Here is a 16,362-nt window from a genome sequence, read left to right on the forward strand (position 1 = left end):
GGAAACAAATTGAAGGAAGTACATTTAGTTTTTTATTAGGCTTATTATGAGAATTGTGAAGCTATAACCTCGGTCTTATTAACGCGAACGGTGCCACACATCGCACTACCCCGGGCCGTGTGACACCAGCTCCGTCCGGCACATGTGGAACTCTCGTCCCCACCGAGCGACTGACGGCTCGGCTAGCCAATAGGCGGCTTGCGAGCCTGCCCGCGGACTAATGGGCGGAGAGAGGGCAGGGCGAATGGGCGGGCCTCACGCCGGAAAGAGGAAGTGTGTTGATGTGACAGGCCTCTCGGCTGCCCGGAAGCAAAGGGTGGGACCCAGCTGAAGAAGATGCGTAAATATTGTGTCTTCATGTGATGGTATCGTGCCTTTAAAACAACATTGATGTATCTTAGAGGCTCCTCACATTTTGCGGTTTTATAAAAAGGCTGAGCGATTACACGTAATGTTCACCTGACACTTGACGCATAACCATTAAAGGCCATCGTAGTGTTTTAGGCTGCTGTCTGGTGAATATTATGAAGAATGTCTTTAGTTTTGAAGGAAGAATTTTACTTTAGGATTAGTTTTAAAATGTGGGACACGAGCATTTCTTCAGCCTTCGAACTGCGAATGCAACCGATAATTGTGCTTAATGATTGGTTGCAGTAAATTGTGTATTTTTTAATGGATCTAATTTTTGCACGTGTCTTACGGTCAGTTCTGTTTATTTGAGAACATTTAAAATCTTAATTAAGGACATTGTTAAGCATTGTTAAGGGCAGGTTAGACATGAAAAGGGAGTACTTTCACGTAATAGCTACACATGATTTCTTATTGTGTTACGTCTGTTTTTTCTAGAGGTTTGCATGTGATTTTTGTTGAGGATGAATGCTGTTTCTTGGTATTGTCCTTGACATTTAAAATGCAGATAAGGTATCCTCGATGTTGAGATATCATGACATGCATCAGATCAAAATTTAAGTGCCTTGTAGCTGTTAACGGATCTTTCTACAAATGTCTAAATAAGATCCCTTTGCCTAAAGGAACTGCATTCTAGGGAATTATCTGGGTAATAGCAGGATTCTATATTAGAGATATGTGGAATGTGGGTGCTGTGAAGTGTATTGCTAACAAGAAGCTGAATTAGAAGAATTATGTAGGTGTTCAGGAACCTGTGACTTGATTCTGAAATGTTGTTTTTAATAGAACAGTACTCTGCATATTATGTATAATACTCCTTTCCTTTCTATTGAAATGTAAGACATCTATATCTTGTGCTTTTTTTGCAGACTGATTAAATGTCCAAAAATGTTACTTGTTTATGAATAAAGAATTTATCAGCCAGAAGACCTAATGACAGATGTCCCAATGACAGGAGGTGTCGATACCGGAGCATTTTCAGTTCATTCAGACCATCCCTCTAAAGTATCTGGCCATGTGATCTCTGAGACTGAATTCTCCTGCCACTGCTGCTATGACATTCTGGTCAATCCCACAACACTGAACTGCGGACACAGTTTCTGTAGACACTGCCTGGCACTGTGGTGGGAGTCCTCCAGAAAAAATGAATGTCCAGAATGCAGGGAGAAATGGGAGGGTTTTCCCAAGGTCAATATAGTGTTAAGGTAAGAGATTCCAGAAAATATTCCGCCAGTGATGACAGGAGACAGGGAACTATTCACGGTCGCTGATTAGAGGTGGCACTTGCGATGACATAGCTTTTGATTTTCAGTAGACACCTGTCTTCATTAATTTTGCGGGTCACTGATTTCTTACTTTTACAACTGTCAGACGAGAGCTTTCCCGTGTTAGCAGACTCGATTGTAAATCGTTTCTTCTCTATGTGGGCTATGAAAAGAGAACTGTGACGTGAGGGAAATAAGGACTGGGGTTTTCAGACTGGGCAGCTGAAGGTGTCTTAGGTGAAGAAGATCTCTGGATAAGTGAACGGCAGCGATGATAATGTAATTCCTTTTCCTGTAGGGGTGCAGTTGAGAAGCTGTTTCCCGAAGTGGTGCTTAAGCGGCGAGAGGAGATTCAGGTCAATCCCAGAGTCAGTCACGCTCTCCTTGCTTTCCAGAGATATGGGGATGAACAGGCCGCCAGAGGCGTGGCAATGAGTGGGTCTCGGCCACAGGGAGGGGGCTTCTTCTCTGGGGTCCTCACCGCTCTCACCTGCGTGGCAGTGAGTATTCTCCCTTGTTGACCAGGATCGTCTTCATGTGAGCACGGTCAATAAAGAGAAACCGCCTGCAGAACTAGGATATGAGCAAGATGTGATCTAAAGCTGCGTTTCTGAGCCCCTTCGGGGTGCCTGACAGGTGGCTTCGGCAGTAGGTGTCATTTTAGATTTAATCATCAGGAACTTTTAAAAACAATTTCACTTTTGTAATGATTGTCTACGTGCCACAGTTCCAAGCTGCATTGTAAATACAGATGTGCAGGTGGACCTTTGGTGAGACAATACTTTTTATTAGCTAAAAAGTAAGCTTTTACATTTCTAAATGGTTTTTCATGAAGGTCTATCTACCCTTCTGTTGGCAGTAAGAGTCGTCTTTTTATTATTTCAGGTGGTGCTGCTGGTGTATCACTGGAGGAGCAGAGAAGAAGAGCACGATCTTCTGGTTCATAAACCCGTTACAAAGTGGGCTGCCGAAGAGGTCCTCTTTTGGCTGGAACAGTTGGGACCCTGGGCTTCTCTTTATCAGGAAGGGTTTGTAAAAGAACAAGTTAATGGAAGGTAAGACATATACAGGTATTCCTCACCCACAGGGGAGAGCTGCTGGGATGTCAACTGATTGTTGCCCATTATCTTAGACAGGCAAGAAATTACAGCTGTCTGAATAATCTGAATATCTCAACTGTGATTAGGTCAGAGACGAACATTAACTAAGTGACTACCAGGTCACCAGGATAACTTCCCCAGTCTGGAATTTTCCAGCTAAGTAGTGTTTACCCTTTGGTAGACACTGTATTTAGGTTATGTGCAGGAAGTCAGAAAATGGAAAATATACAGTACCGAGAGAGGAGAGGAAAAAAGACTGAAAGTTCTGGTGTTGCCCCCAGTCTTTAGATTCTTTGTTGATTAACAGAAATCTAACAGCTTTTAGAAAACTGAAAGAACCAGTGTTTTACTGTGTTAATGGGGGGGAAAGTTTTCTTTAGAAATCCAGCAAGCAGAGATTGTCCCTGTTGTTTGTTTGGCTGCATTATTTCTATATGTGTAGTGATGGCAATCTAGAGCCAATGGCAGTGACCTAAAAAAGCACTAACTGGGGATGATCCCATGGTTAGTTATTACTGAATATAATAACATCATATTATTATAATAATGAACTAGTATTCTCAGTGTGTAAGGATTGTAAGCATCCTTTGCTGGACTGAAGTAGCAGGAATAGTAAAGAAAGGTGTCATCAGTATTACAGCTACTGATGCACACAGAGCCAGTAAATTAAAGGGGAACTGCAACACTATTTCAATATAATTACTGGAAGCTTTCAGCTATACAGTATGTGTGTGGACGCCAGCACAACAGACAGAGTAATAATGTAGTTCGATATTAATATATCGATATTATCTTACTGAACCTTAGAGCCCCCATCAGTTTGTATCTCATAAAAACAACAGCAGTGCTCAAAGAGGAACTGCATTTCCAGTTTCTCAGACTGGTCATTAAATCTCGGTAACACTGCTCGCAGGTCACTGTAATGACTGATGTAATGCAATGTACGAGCGAATAGGTACATTGTACATCGCAGATTTCGTTGCAGAAATGTTCCAGTGTGATCTGCATTGAGAGTTAACAAGTAAGTTCCATTTATCAGGACAGCTGTATCAAAGTCGAGATCAATATTTCTATTGGATTAAAAGTGATGTCTTCACAAGCCTGCTTGTTTGCATTATAATAGGGCCGCATCACCTCACCGGAAATGTTGTTACCTCTTTCTGAATCACAGAACATGGCGCTGCGCACACCTGGAAGTTTCTTCTATTTTGTGGTGTAAATGGGAGGTTTGACAAGTTACTGTGCACATTTAACTTTTATTGCAGTTTGAAATGCACTCATCAACTCTGATTCTTTCTAAACCCAAAATATAAAAATAGCCTTGCAGCTCTTTAATCCTCAGTAGCGTACTAAGCATTGGATTAGTTTATTTTCAGTTGAGCTCCACAGGTTTTGTCTTGCAATTGAGTGGGCAGCTGGGGATGGTGCAGAGTAGCACTGTACCTGCTAGTGCCTCTGAACTAAATCCTGAAGTCTGTTGCAACTGAACTCCTCATGTGGAACGTTGCATGAAGTTGGTTGGATTTATAACACTGTAAATATTATATTTTTGTTTTGTCTGCAGTTTTTTTGTAATACAAATTTCTGTGTCATGAAACTATTATCAACTTATCTTTCTACCACCAAATGTTTTATGAATTATTTGTGATTTTGCTTGTTCTTAACTGACAAGTGGAGGTCTTCAGTATGATTTTTTTTTCTGCTCAAGGTAATGACAGGCCTGACTAGGATTAAACCTATTCTATCTCTCTTATAACTTAATGTCCTCCTTAATATAATAAAATTCACTGTGGAAGACGTTTAGGGCATATAAGAGTCACATTTATTTGAATTGTGAGGCTTAACCTGAACCACTGCTACCACTGCAGTGTTATATCTTTTTCATTTTTAGACTTTTGATTATGCTGGGAGATGAAGAGATTTCTAAGCCTCCTTATAATATTGAGAACCACACGCATCGAAAGGCTGTGCTAGCTGAGCTGGACCGTGTGAAAGCACTGGGAGTTAAACCTCCACAGAACCTCTGGGAATACAAGGTATGGATTTTCACATCGCCTGCATATTGATTACTGTAGGTGCCAGCCTTTAATTTTGCGACCGCTGATCTTTAATGTGCTGGCCTTACTGAGGCACACCACACCATGCCGTTAGTTTAAATAAGGTCAATTTTACCATCGAAAACAAAACACAGCACTTATCTTAAGAAACCTTAAAAAAAACTTCTCAAAGCGCTTTACAGAGCAAAAAAACACAGTGAGAAGAGATAATAGATGGGAGTTTGGAATCCAGTAGGAAAGCAAAGGACAGACATAGGACCAGTTAAGTGAAAGCCCTTCTAGAAAATAAAGTTTGAGTCCTGATTTGAAAGGGAAGGAGACTCTGATATCCTTAGGGATAGAGTTCCAGAGTTCTGGGGCGCAGCGGGAGAAACCCTGTCACCCCTCGAGTATAGACGGGTGATGTCAGGAACTGCAAGAATGGCTTCCTTTCATTTGCAACCCATCAGCCCATCTTGTTCATTTGGCAGTGTAGTAGTTAGGTACATCTGAGGTTTTATGAAGCCATTTCGTTAAATTCCATACTATTACAACATTTGCTTTTTATTTTTTCCCCTCTTTGTCTTGATGGGGACATTGAACATAACCTGATCACTGTTGTGTCAGAATTCACAATTCTGTGCAGCTTTGGATCAACCGTCAGACATTAAGCTGATGCACTGTCCCCTGTTAGCTGGTTCTGGACCCATGTGCATGCATTACCTTAGATTCTCAGGACTTCAGTTGGGAAACTTAGATGAAGCACCGTTTCAAAAGGTTTCTGGAACTCAAACTACATCATTTCATGCACTTTAGTTTTGTCTGTTGTAAAGTTAATTAACCTGAGTAGTCTCAGTGATGTCTTGCTACACGTTTATGTGCGTCCTAGCCCAAGGACAGATAGGTAAGTACAGCAAAAAAATATCCACTGTTCCCAACCTTCTGAGTAAGGCATTCAAGATGAAAAGCACAAACACTGCTTACTTTACTAAAGCTCAGCTGTCCCCCCTCCCAGTGGGATCAACAGTAACAAATCGATCGAAATATCTCATCCAGCAGTTTCTTGAAGGATGCCAAAGTGTCAGCTTCAACAACAGGCTGAATAGCATATTCCGCACCCTGATTCCTGTTCTATGTGTGCCTATACTTCCCTGTAGTTTCCATTATGTCCTGCAGTTGATGTGTCACTGTTCATCCTGAAGAACGGACTAGTTTGGCTCTGTCAAGGCCTTTGAACAATAGGATTCAGAATACCTGGATCAGGCCCCTGTTACTCTGCTCTGTCCAGGAGGAAAAAGATCCAGCATTAAGCAATATTACCCCAGGTGTTACCCAGTCTTGAATTTGATCTCAATCTCTTTGAACTTTATTTTCCCCTTCTGCAGTTTTTGCTAAACCTCCTATTTTGATCAACTAGCCCAGGTGATAATAAAAATACTATAATACTATGTATACTAGACACTAGTATATAAATTAGCATCAATATAAATTAGCAGGAGCAGACGTCCTGGTAATTATCATTTTTGAGCATAGTTTTTGATGACGAGGTTTCCTCTTGTAAGCTCTACCTCATTCCTTCCTAGTCTCCTTTTTTCTGTAATTATAAACTACTTTTAGACTCCAGTTTTAGAGATTTAAAGTATTGCCCAAAACGGAAATTATTTTTTCTTAAAGGCATAGATGCTGCTTGTGCTGAATACTGTTGATCTTTTCTTTCAGGCAGTGAATGTTGGCAAGTCATTGTTCTTGTTGTATGCATTGAAGAGCTCCCCTCGTCTCACAATGCTGTACCTGTACCTGTTTGATTACACTGAAACTTTCCTGCCCTTCATGCATACCTGCTGCCCTGGTGGTAAGGAAAATACTGAGGGAGACGACATTTTGACCAAACCTTTGGTAAGGCAGGGCAGTGGGAAGTGGGATTAAAGTAAACTACTCATCTTTCAACTGTGCAGATGTCTTTCCAGGATTGCTGATTGTGAAAGGAATAATGAATTGAATTCTGCTAAAGTTCTGCTTATCCATGTTGCGAGTGGGCATGGGCATGGGCAGATTTTTTGGTGTTAGAGCACACTTTGTCTGTTGATCATGTCAATCAGATGTGTGGCAAACCAACTACAGACTCCAATAGCAAAAAATACTCTCCACCCCATGCACTAGAAATGTATATACTGTATATAGTACATGCAGAGTTTAAAAATAATCAGTGGTTGATGTACCTTAATGCCAAAGATCTTGGTGTGTTTTTCTCTTCCTCCCCGCAGCTGGGAGATCCTAGCTGGAAGCAGTGGACAGAATTCGTAGTGAAATACTCAGTGCTGCCGTACCAGCTGATAGTCGGGTTTGCATGGGACTGGCTTTCTGTTCACTACTGGACGTCCCGCTTCGTCATTGTGAACGCCATGCTGTTGTCAGTGCTGGAGGCTTTCGCGCTGTGGCGGCTGTGGTCCCGAGCAGAGTTCAGGTAATGCCGTCCCGTTGTGACTCTGGCGTAGTTGAGGCCTGTGATGATTATTTTTAAATGAGGTGGGGGGGCTTGCCGGTGGCTGTAAGGGTGTTCTGCAGAGCAGCACCAGGCTCGAGCGGGATTATTCCTGTCGGGACACAGGGGCCCTAAAGCTCCAGGAGCTGGCGGTGTTAAAAAAAAGCCGCGGCAGGAGCCAGGATCCTCTGGACTGGTGCCGTGAGTCATTATGGGTTTGAGTCTGGGCCATGTCACTGCGCTCTCCAAGCGCACAGCTGGCACACCGCAGGGGAGCCCACTCCACCTTCTCGTGCCCGCTGCGAGGTGGGCAAAACACGTTTCTGGCCTATTCCAAACTCAGACCACGGCGGTTCCAAAAAAGTAAAGCAGGCCGAGATGTTACAAGGTGCAGACAGCTGGCGACGCATTCGATGGATATGTAGCATATTTGGCAAATATGTGAAGAAAATATCATGATTACGTTTTTTTTTCTTTCATGCTAGGACTCTTCCTCAGAAAATGTGGAGCCACTTCTGGAAAGTGTCTACACAGGGATTTGTTGTTGCTATTTTCTGGCCCATGATTCCACAGTTTGTCTGCAACTGCTTGTTTTACTGGGCCTTGTACTTCAGCCCAATCATAAACATTGATCTTGTGGTACAACACGTACTACATCGGGAGACATAAGTGCCACCAGCCGAGCTTAAAATCCTTATGGTTGAAGGAGTGTAATAGAGTTTCAAAATACAATATTTATATGTGGAAACCTGTTTCTGGTTTCTTTGCCACTTTATCAGCTAACGTGCTTAGAGCGTCTCTTTATGAAGAGAAAAGGGTATTCTTCATGTGCTTCAGACTGTTCTAATGGCAGCTGTTAGGACTCCTGTGAAACTAAACAAGTAAAGACTGCAGTTCTTGGCAAAGTGAATCGCAGTTCAGATGAAGTGTAGATGCTGACCTCTTGGATCTGGTCTCATTTTAAGGGACTCAATATCATATACACAGGGAGACCAATTAATTTAAATCTTCTGTGAATAAATGATCATCTTTCACATTATAAGCAAATAAATGTTTAGAAAACGTTACTGTTAATTTTAGAGTTAAAATATTTATTCACAGATGGCCTTTGAGTTTGACTATTGAAAGAAGGTATAGCATTTTAGCACTTTCAGTTGAATACCATTTATCTAAAGGGATCATCCCTAATGATTTTTGTTTTTAAGTACCAGATTTTCAATGCAGTGTTTCATTCATGTCTTTAAGCTCTAATAGCAATTTTTTATGATTCAGTATTAAGGGCTGTCATTGTATGCATTTGATCGGCTGGACTTTTAACATACAAGTTGTAAATGTTGTGATCTTCTTTTCAGTTCCTTTGAGGGGAATACATGTCTTTATTTTTACATTTGATTATATTTGCACTTAAGTACTGATAGAACTGTGACTTATGCATGTATACCTTTTCAGTCTATGAAATTAATTTCAGAAAATAAATATTTGATTTTTGTTAAAACTGTGCAGATTAATATTTCAATTAATATTTTGTTTTGAAAATGATTGAAGTTTGTAAAGTACAACCCCAAAAAGAATCCTGAACCTCTGTAACCCTTTGTTTTATAAGGCTTGTACAGTCCTGCTTCTGGTGACCCCAGTGTCTTCTGGGATTCACTGCAGCTGGACTTTCAGCTAATTCAGCTCAAGTTGTTTTTGTCTTTAGTGGTTTTTTATGTAAAATAATTATGTAAAAGTCCAGTACTTGCACCAATAAAAACAATTCAAAAGCGTAATTGGTAATTTAGTCAATTAGAAGCTCAAATGAAATAAGCAAGAGATAAGTCAGAACAAAAATCCAGACACTAGAAACCCTATCATAGCACAGATGTAACCTGTAAGAAGTAGTCGTTCAACAAGGTGAACGTGTGGGATGTACTTTAGTAAACGCAAAACAATTCCTGTTTATTTAATAAATTATTCTTTAGTGAATTGCTGAATCATGCAGCATGTAGCAGCTCAAACAATTACTGTATTTAAACTTATGAACAAAAGTTACATGTGCAAACTGTAACTGAATTTAGATATTTAAGGAGATCGGTTTTAAAAAGAAGTCAGAATTAACAGCAAATATGCAATTAATTTTATCAGCAAATTGGGCATCAGCTCACACTCTTTCAGCAGGACATTTATACAGTATACTGTATGTAGTGTAAGAAATTCTTTTACCACTAATTAATAGCATGTTATACAGAAAAGAAAAATAATCATAATGCAAATATTTTATTACAAAATAAAGTTCTGTTCAGTTTTTTCCCCATATCTCAACAGCATCTACCATCCTTGCAGACTGAAACTATTAATAACTGCATGTTGGGTGTTCAAATCCACAGAGGAAATCGGGCCACACGGCATACTTTGGTATGTAGGGAGCTTTGCGTAAGCACTCGGCAGCTTCTCTGTCACACCTGCACAGTGTTCTTTCACATTTGTTCTTCAAAGATTCTGAAATGGCAGGGAAAGGCAATACGACGTTTCATTACACTCCCGTAAGTGACAAGGCGTTTGATGAATGTTTGCGATTTAAGGATGCCATACAAAATCTAGCATGTAAAGAAGTTAAGACAACAGGCTGTCAAAACATGACTAACCTTGGCTGTGGCAACATTCCGTGTTTAAAGTGCTAGTGTGGCTTTTCCAAAAGTTTTTGTTTCGAGACTTTGATTAGAGCTTTAAGTGGGTTTCAATGTAAAAATGTTAATTGTGGTCTTAATATCCACAGCTTGTACTATATTACAAACACTGTCACTATAGTATATTTAGTATTTTCAAGTGACTGGATATGCTATGCTGGTAGCAAAATACTATAATGCACTATTATTTTGAGAAATAATACATGCTGTCCTAGACATTAATGTTGGTAATAGAAGATGTATGCATAATGCATCTGCAACTCAGAATATATTTGTAGTTATGAGCCAATCTTGATTACTGTATGCATCTTACCACCAGAAAGAGTATTTAAAAAATAATGCACTGTGCTGTAATGCATCAAATGCAAAATAACTCGATACCTTATCCAGAAACTACGTACCACAGTCAGCAGCCCTGTTCTCACAGGTCCACTGGTACTTGTCTGTCTTTGACTGACAGCCAGCTTTTTCAGCTTTATCATAGCAACAGTCATGTTTGTGGCAGCACCTCGACACAAACGGAAAAACATGTCATGCAGTTATTACCTGGAAGAGTTTAAAGCTATTTGACTTAAAAAGACAGGTGTCACATTAGCTTTATGTAAACCATAGGCTTTCTAATACTTTAGTAGTTCCGGTGGGGAGCTGCGTCAGCATGCGTAGGCTGCAAAGGAACAAGTAATGGGTTTATTCCATGCTAAAAAAAAAGAAGAAAGAAAACACAACGTTTCGGCCTTGGAGCATTCTTCAGGTGTGAGAATTATTCAAATAAACTATTCATCATGAAGAAATGTAAGGAATAACTGTTTCTGATTAATCTCCTGGTCAGTTAGCCACACTTGGCATTGATGATTACCATCATGATGGAACAGATTTTCTATGATGTTCAGAAGTGGCATCTTAATGACTAAGTCCAATGTTTGCTCAAAAACATATTAGGAACTTTGAAATGCTTTCGGCTAAACTGTGCCTTAATACAGCTTTTTTCATGAGTTGTTCTGAAAGCCCCTTGGTCTTCATTGAAGAATTTGTGCTTATTCTGAAATCATGTGAATCACTCTTACATGATTTACTGAGCTTTCATCAATTCTGTAGCACCTTAAATCTAAATGGGCATTAAAATTCATTCAGATTTGCTACAGCAAAGTGAATATTTATGCAATCAATCATTTTAAATTTTTCTTTCATATTGACTGCTTTCTATTTGTGGAGCAGGTTGTGTATGTTGTGTAGGTTGTGTATGTAACATTGCTACTTCAAAAGTGTAAGTACAAGCTTTAAAGCAACGTGATTTCGTAAAGAAACGTATATTAGTCTTCCTGATTTTACAGTGTCTTCCCCTTCAAGTAAACATTTTGAAATATTTTAGTAGAAAAATATTTCATAAGTCTCAAACAAGGATCTTGCAAGCAAGACTTCAGTGCAGCGCATTGAGAATTGGGCTTAATCTCAGAAATGCCTTTTCTCAAACACAGATCTTTTATTCTTTTGCTTTATGCCAGGTCTTAAAACATTTTGCAGAGGAATCTTTAAACACAGGAAGCCTGATTAAAAAAAAAGCTTTTTTACTTCAGAAAAAATAGCTTTTCAGTTCGCCCACACAAACCACAAATTGCTATTTTCGTTTATGTGTGGAACTAGAAATATAGCTGAAATTTATGATAGCTATACTGGAATTGTATACTATACTGGAATACTATACTCTTAATCAAAGAGGTAAGCAAGGATATTCTAGTGAAGATAGAGAAAATCCCAGTTAAGCAGTAATTTGAAGAAAACTACATTTATGAAGAGCTACTGTTTACTAATTAAATACACACTTCACAGAAGCTGTAGTTTTAAAATGTAAATTATCATATAAGCCCTAAGAGAAATAGCCAACTATATCACATGTGAACAAGAGACATCAATTTTACCCCAGCCAGGTTAGATGCACCATATAAGCAGGTTATACTGAACTTAAAAGGAGGCAGCAAGCAAACCTCACAATCAAGTCACTACACTGCAATCATATTCACACCAAAGATTAATATTACCAAAGCAGTCATTACTGTAAAAGCTCTTGGGTGGTTTCACCTTGCCTCAGCCCAACAAAGGCCTCAGCATGCCTGTGAGATATTATACCGTGTGTGTAATCCACAGCTCGCCTTCTGTCTCGGCCTCACTAGATCCTGGCCACAACGCAGGGCCTGCTGGATAGGTTCTTCATGCCTGTATACTGAGCTGCACTTTATTTTATAAAGTATGAAATGAACAGATGTGTAATATGCAGTGTTTTGTATGTTGGTGCAAAAGTGTAAAATACTTATTAAAATAGAAGTCACACAAAACCCAAAACTTGAGCTTCAGTAATTGCAACATACATATTTAAAATGCAAGCAAATGGGTGGTTTTTCTATGATTAAGAACATGAAACGATGGCAATAAGAGGAGGCCTTTCAGTACATCTTACTTGTTTGGTAGCAAAAGGAGTCTAAAAGTTTCCATTCTAAGTGAGAAAATATTGCAGCTACAGTATGTGTAGATGGATACCATTCTCATTTCTGAAGCATTTTTTCCATCCTAGTCTCTCATTATCATGTTGATTTTCTATAATAAAAGCTTCTTCCATCTAGTATTTACTCAGAATATGGCTGAGAGTAAATTTTGGACCACGAAGGAAAAACTAATTATATACCTATCAACTGATGGTTTGCTTTGCAAAGAAAGAAAAGATCTCCTGCACACAGAAAACCTCATCAAGTCATGGTTTTGTGACTTGCCATTGCAGGTGGACTGAGGTTTTGAATTGGTCTGTGCGTGTCAGCAATTGACCTTGCTTAAGAAAAATCAGTCATTTTCTGAACCACTAACTGGTAACTTGAAAATTGATTTTGATTAGAACAAGGAGCTTGTCAGGATATACATGCAGGTATATGTATTTGGCTATAGACACATAAGCACATCTTACTAATTGGATACCAAAATCCAGAGCTGATTCTAGCCCAGGGCCCCGACGTGTCTGTGTTGAGGAACACGGGGAGACTGTCTCTGTATGCAGAGGTCCGAGTCTGGAGGCTTACCAGTCGGCTTTGTCCCTGGGCCAGCCTTGGCCTCCCAGGCCGCAGTAACAGCCGTACATGATGTAGGCGATAGCCGACCTCCCGGTGCTGCACTTGATTATCCCAGCGAGCTCCAGCAGTCCTCTCTTCCGAATGCTGTGGGAGGCGCCAGGAGAGGGCCAAACGCTACACACTGGGGGGAGAACAGAGGTGCAGACTGTGGTACAACTGTAATGAGCAATGAGATGTAAAGAGAATCAGATACAGTATGCTACAAGATCCACTAAGGTCATATCCATGCGCATATATGGAGGACAAATGGAAGACAGGCTCAAAATCGACACAGAAGGGAGACAAGATGTGCGTTTTAACCAGTGATATAGTGCTGTAATTGACTGAGGGATGAGTATGGCTATGAAGTGAACTTTATATCTACTTTGTAAGAGTAAACAGTGAATGACCCGTTGCTGGAATAGAGCGACTCCTGTGAAAGACAGGTTCCTGCATCATTGTGAAGGAGAAACTGTGAAAGTTGGGACAGGGGAAGAAAGCACTCTGCATGACAGCAGGCGGCAAAGAGACCAACAGCAGCTGTGATGGAGAAATCGAACACTGCATTTACGAACTTGGACAACTCATGGAAAAATAAAGGCTGCAGCACCAATACCAGAACCAGCTCAGATGGAACTGCAATCACACTGCTATGTTGAGTGGAGACTCCCCAGTCACCGCAGCCAAGGTGGAAAAGTTAGAAGACACCCGTCACAGATGGTTGGGAAAAATGCTTCATACACCATGGGAAATATAAGGTGAAAAAGGAAAAAGTCAGAGAAATGAAAGTTCAAAAACTGCTGTCGCTGGGGCAGATTTCCAAACTGGACCAAGACCGAAGTCATGGAGTAAAACAGACCAAGGAAACGTCAGAACATCTGATCAAAGTGTTCATCTAATGCACCGTGTTCTGAGGTGGGTTAATGAATAAATACTAAAACCCACCATTTAGGGCTGTTAGTCCTGTAGAAAACTGCTCCATATAACCACCACCCATAACGTAAGACTCAGAAAAGCTTGAGCGTAAACACCTGTTTAGATAAAAAAGACTGCACAGAGCAGCAATTAGATTGTTTTCTAGGTACGGACGTCTGAGCCGTACTTTTACTACAGTATTGACGGATCACATCTTGTTCGAAAGGTAAAGCAGTGCATTCATTCACCTCCTTGAGCATCGGGATTTAGATATTCTACCTGTAGAAATCAAAATCAAATGAACTGTTGACAGAAAATACCACAGTGCCTGAAATGTACATTAAACCATTAATGCATGAGTGGGGTTGTGCCACCAGATTGGATACATTTCCATATTCAATGTTTATAACAAGTACATTCGTTGATGTCATTATAATACATCAAACCTCTGTCTCAACCTTTATCCCTGTCCACTACCTGATGAAAAGGGATTGCAGAGTATTCAAACTCGGTGTTTGTTTCAGGCACAACAAACCCATCAGCTCCCTCCTTCTGCTTCAACCCTCAGCACCTGCAGCAATTCCTGTCTTCAGGCAGTGTTTACTGATAAAAATGACAAAGTCAAGCAATATGCCACTTTAGGTAGTGTTAGAAAAGTTGCTTTTTTAAGAGCCCTGTGATGTCAAGACATTATTTATCATACTGTATGTGCAAGTCCGGGTTTAATTTGAGAGTTCTGTTTAAGAGAGTCCAGTAGGATATTCATCAACCCACAGGTCCAAATCCAAAGTCTCCCTGCTGCACAGTAATGACTGCAATCTCAGCGTCAGAGACACAGAAGTGAATGCACTTTTTCTCTGGATTTCTTTTAATTGACTAGGAAATTGTTTTCAGAGTTCAACGCTTCCCTCCTTCACCACCAGTAAAAACATTTTGAAATATGAAGGGCGTTGTCCATGCACGAAGAAGGCTGGCACTGTCTGGGTCAACTCCTGCTTGGCCGGGAATCCGCCTGGAACACGTTTACCTCTCGGACGCCGAGACTCTGAGAGACAGCCTGTTATTAACTAGAAGGATTCTCGCAGCGCCATTGATTGTTCATTTCAAAGCCCAACATTTCAGTTGATCACCTTGGTCAAGTTCACCTTAGACGTGCGTTTAGATTTACACCAGTTAAACATCTAGTCAATACAGTAGGTTTCGAAAGAAAGAGGTGTCAATTACAGGAAATGCATAATTACAAAAAGAGGAATGTCAAACATAAAATTATAAAATTAAAACACGCATTGCAAAAATAAAGCATTCCATATGTAATAAGTAAACAACGACATAAATCTGATGTTTAAAATAGCTTTCGGCTCACTATTAAGAAAGAACTCTCGTTTACTTTTAGAAAAAAAAGTTGTAGGGAGAAGAGTTCAAAAAGATGCAAAACTAAAAAAACAAACAGGCTAAAGATACGGTATAAACCAAAAAATAGTCTCCTCGCAATGACTTTACGTTAAGTATCCTGGATATTAAAATCTCGGTGTTAAACGTTAGTCACACATTCAGTGGGCAGACAAATCACACCACCGCCTTATTCCTGCCAATTACCATTCAAACAACCACACAGGAAAACTGCAAATTAGCAGTGGAGAAAACGTCACTGAGCAATTAAAATCAAATTCCCGTATAAAACTAGCACAATACACTGCTTTAGTTTGTTATTCTTCCCCATATCCTGTCACTTAGGAAAACGATGCTTTACAATATTGCTGAAATTTGCTCCACATACAGTAGCATGTAGTTCAGAAGAACGCGCCACCAAGAAACTTGTAAGTGTAAAGACGCGACCATTGCGCTGAGCATTAATGTTCTCCCTAACTTGCCTGCAATAATGTAAATGAAAATAAGTCCACCTTAAGAATTGCTAAACACGCACAGTAGTTAAAGTGTCAAGATGCATCACTATGTTCACCCGGACTGGATACCGTGTGACATAACACCTTGTTTGATTGAGTACTTCCAGTCCTGTTGTACGGCGGTGTTGAGGTGTTGAAAATCTGTTTACACGAAAAAGTAAAACAGTAAAAACGCATCAATGATCACAGTTTTGTCTTGAATACGTACCAGAGAGGAGGATCAGAAGAAGATAAAACGTGGACATGATAAATAAGTCCAGCTTATTCGAAGACACAGTAGAAAAGCCGGTCGGAGAGAAAGCAACCCTCTTTTATACGCCAACTGACAAGCATGCTCCGCTCAGAGGGTATTTAAATAATGTCGTGCATAAGCCTCCCAAGCATCACTTCCTCACGGCTGACATAATCCCAGCTCGCTCAGCCTCCTCGACTTTAACAAGGACGGTTCCTTCACCGCCCGCCAGCTAAAGCGAAGATCAGGAATTACACGCGCA

General features: G+C 40.2%; 2 protein-coding genes across 3 annotated transcripts; one reads left to right on the forward strand and one right to left on the reverse strand.

Moving 5' to 3' along the window:
• Positions 1 to 264: 264 nt before the first annotated feature.
• LOC148818767 (bifunctional apoptosis regulator-like) lies at positions 265 to 9,060 on the forward strand. Of its 2 annotated transcripts, none has more exons than XM_088936867.1 (8): positions 265 to 365; positions 1,278 to 1,613; positions 1,972 to 2,173; positions 2,559 to 2,728; positions 4,665 to 4,809; positions 6,529 to 6,705; positions 7,074 to 7,273; positions 7,777 to 9,060. In XM_088936867.1, the coding sequence occupies exons 2-8, from the start codon at positions 1,342 to 1,344 to the stop codon at positions 7,958 to 7,960; spliced, it is 1,350 nt and encodes a 449-aa protein (XP_088792993.1). In that variant the 5' UTR covers positions 265 to 365; positions 1,278 to 1,341; the 3' UTR covers positions 7,961 to 9,060. The 2 variants fall into 2 exon arrangements, with proteins under 2 accessions (XP_088792993.1, XP_088792992.1); XM_088936866.1 differs by having other exon boundaries at positions 317 to 701.
• Positions 9,061 to 9,530: 470 nt separating this feature from the next.
• On the reverse strand, positions 9,531 to 16,164 carry pla2g10 (phospholipase A2 group X). Its single transcript, XM_088936868.1, has 4 exons — positions 16,077 to 16,164; positions 13,020 to 13,191; positions 10,359 to 10,465; positions 9,531 to 9,769 (listed from the first exon to the last, which is right to left on the reverse strand). The coding sequence occupies exons 1-4, from the start codon at positions 16,111 to 16,113 to the stop codon at positions 9,624 to 9,626; spliced, it is 462 nt and encodes a 153-aa protein (XP_088792994.1). The 5' UTR covers positions 16,114 to 16,164; the 3' UTR covers positions 9,531 to 9,623.
• Positions 16,165 to 16,362: the final 198 nt, after the last annotated feature.

Source organism: Atractosteus spatula, chromosome 18 (genome assembly GCF_055471065.1).
Source record: "Atractosteus spatula isolate fAtrSpa1 chromosome 18, fAtrSpa1.hap1, whole genome shotgun sequence".
Lineage (NCBI taxonomy): Eukaryota > Metazoa > Chordata > Actinopteri > Semionotiformes > Lepisosteidae > Atractosteus > Atractosteus spatula.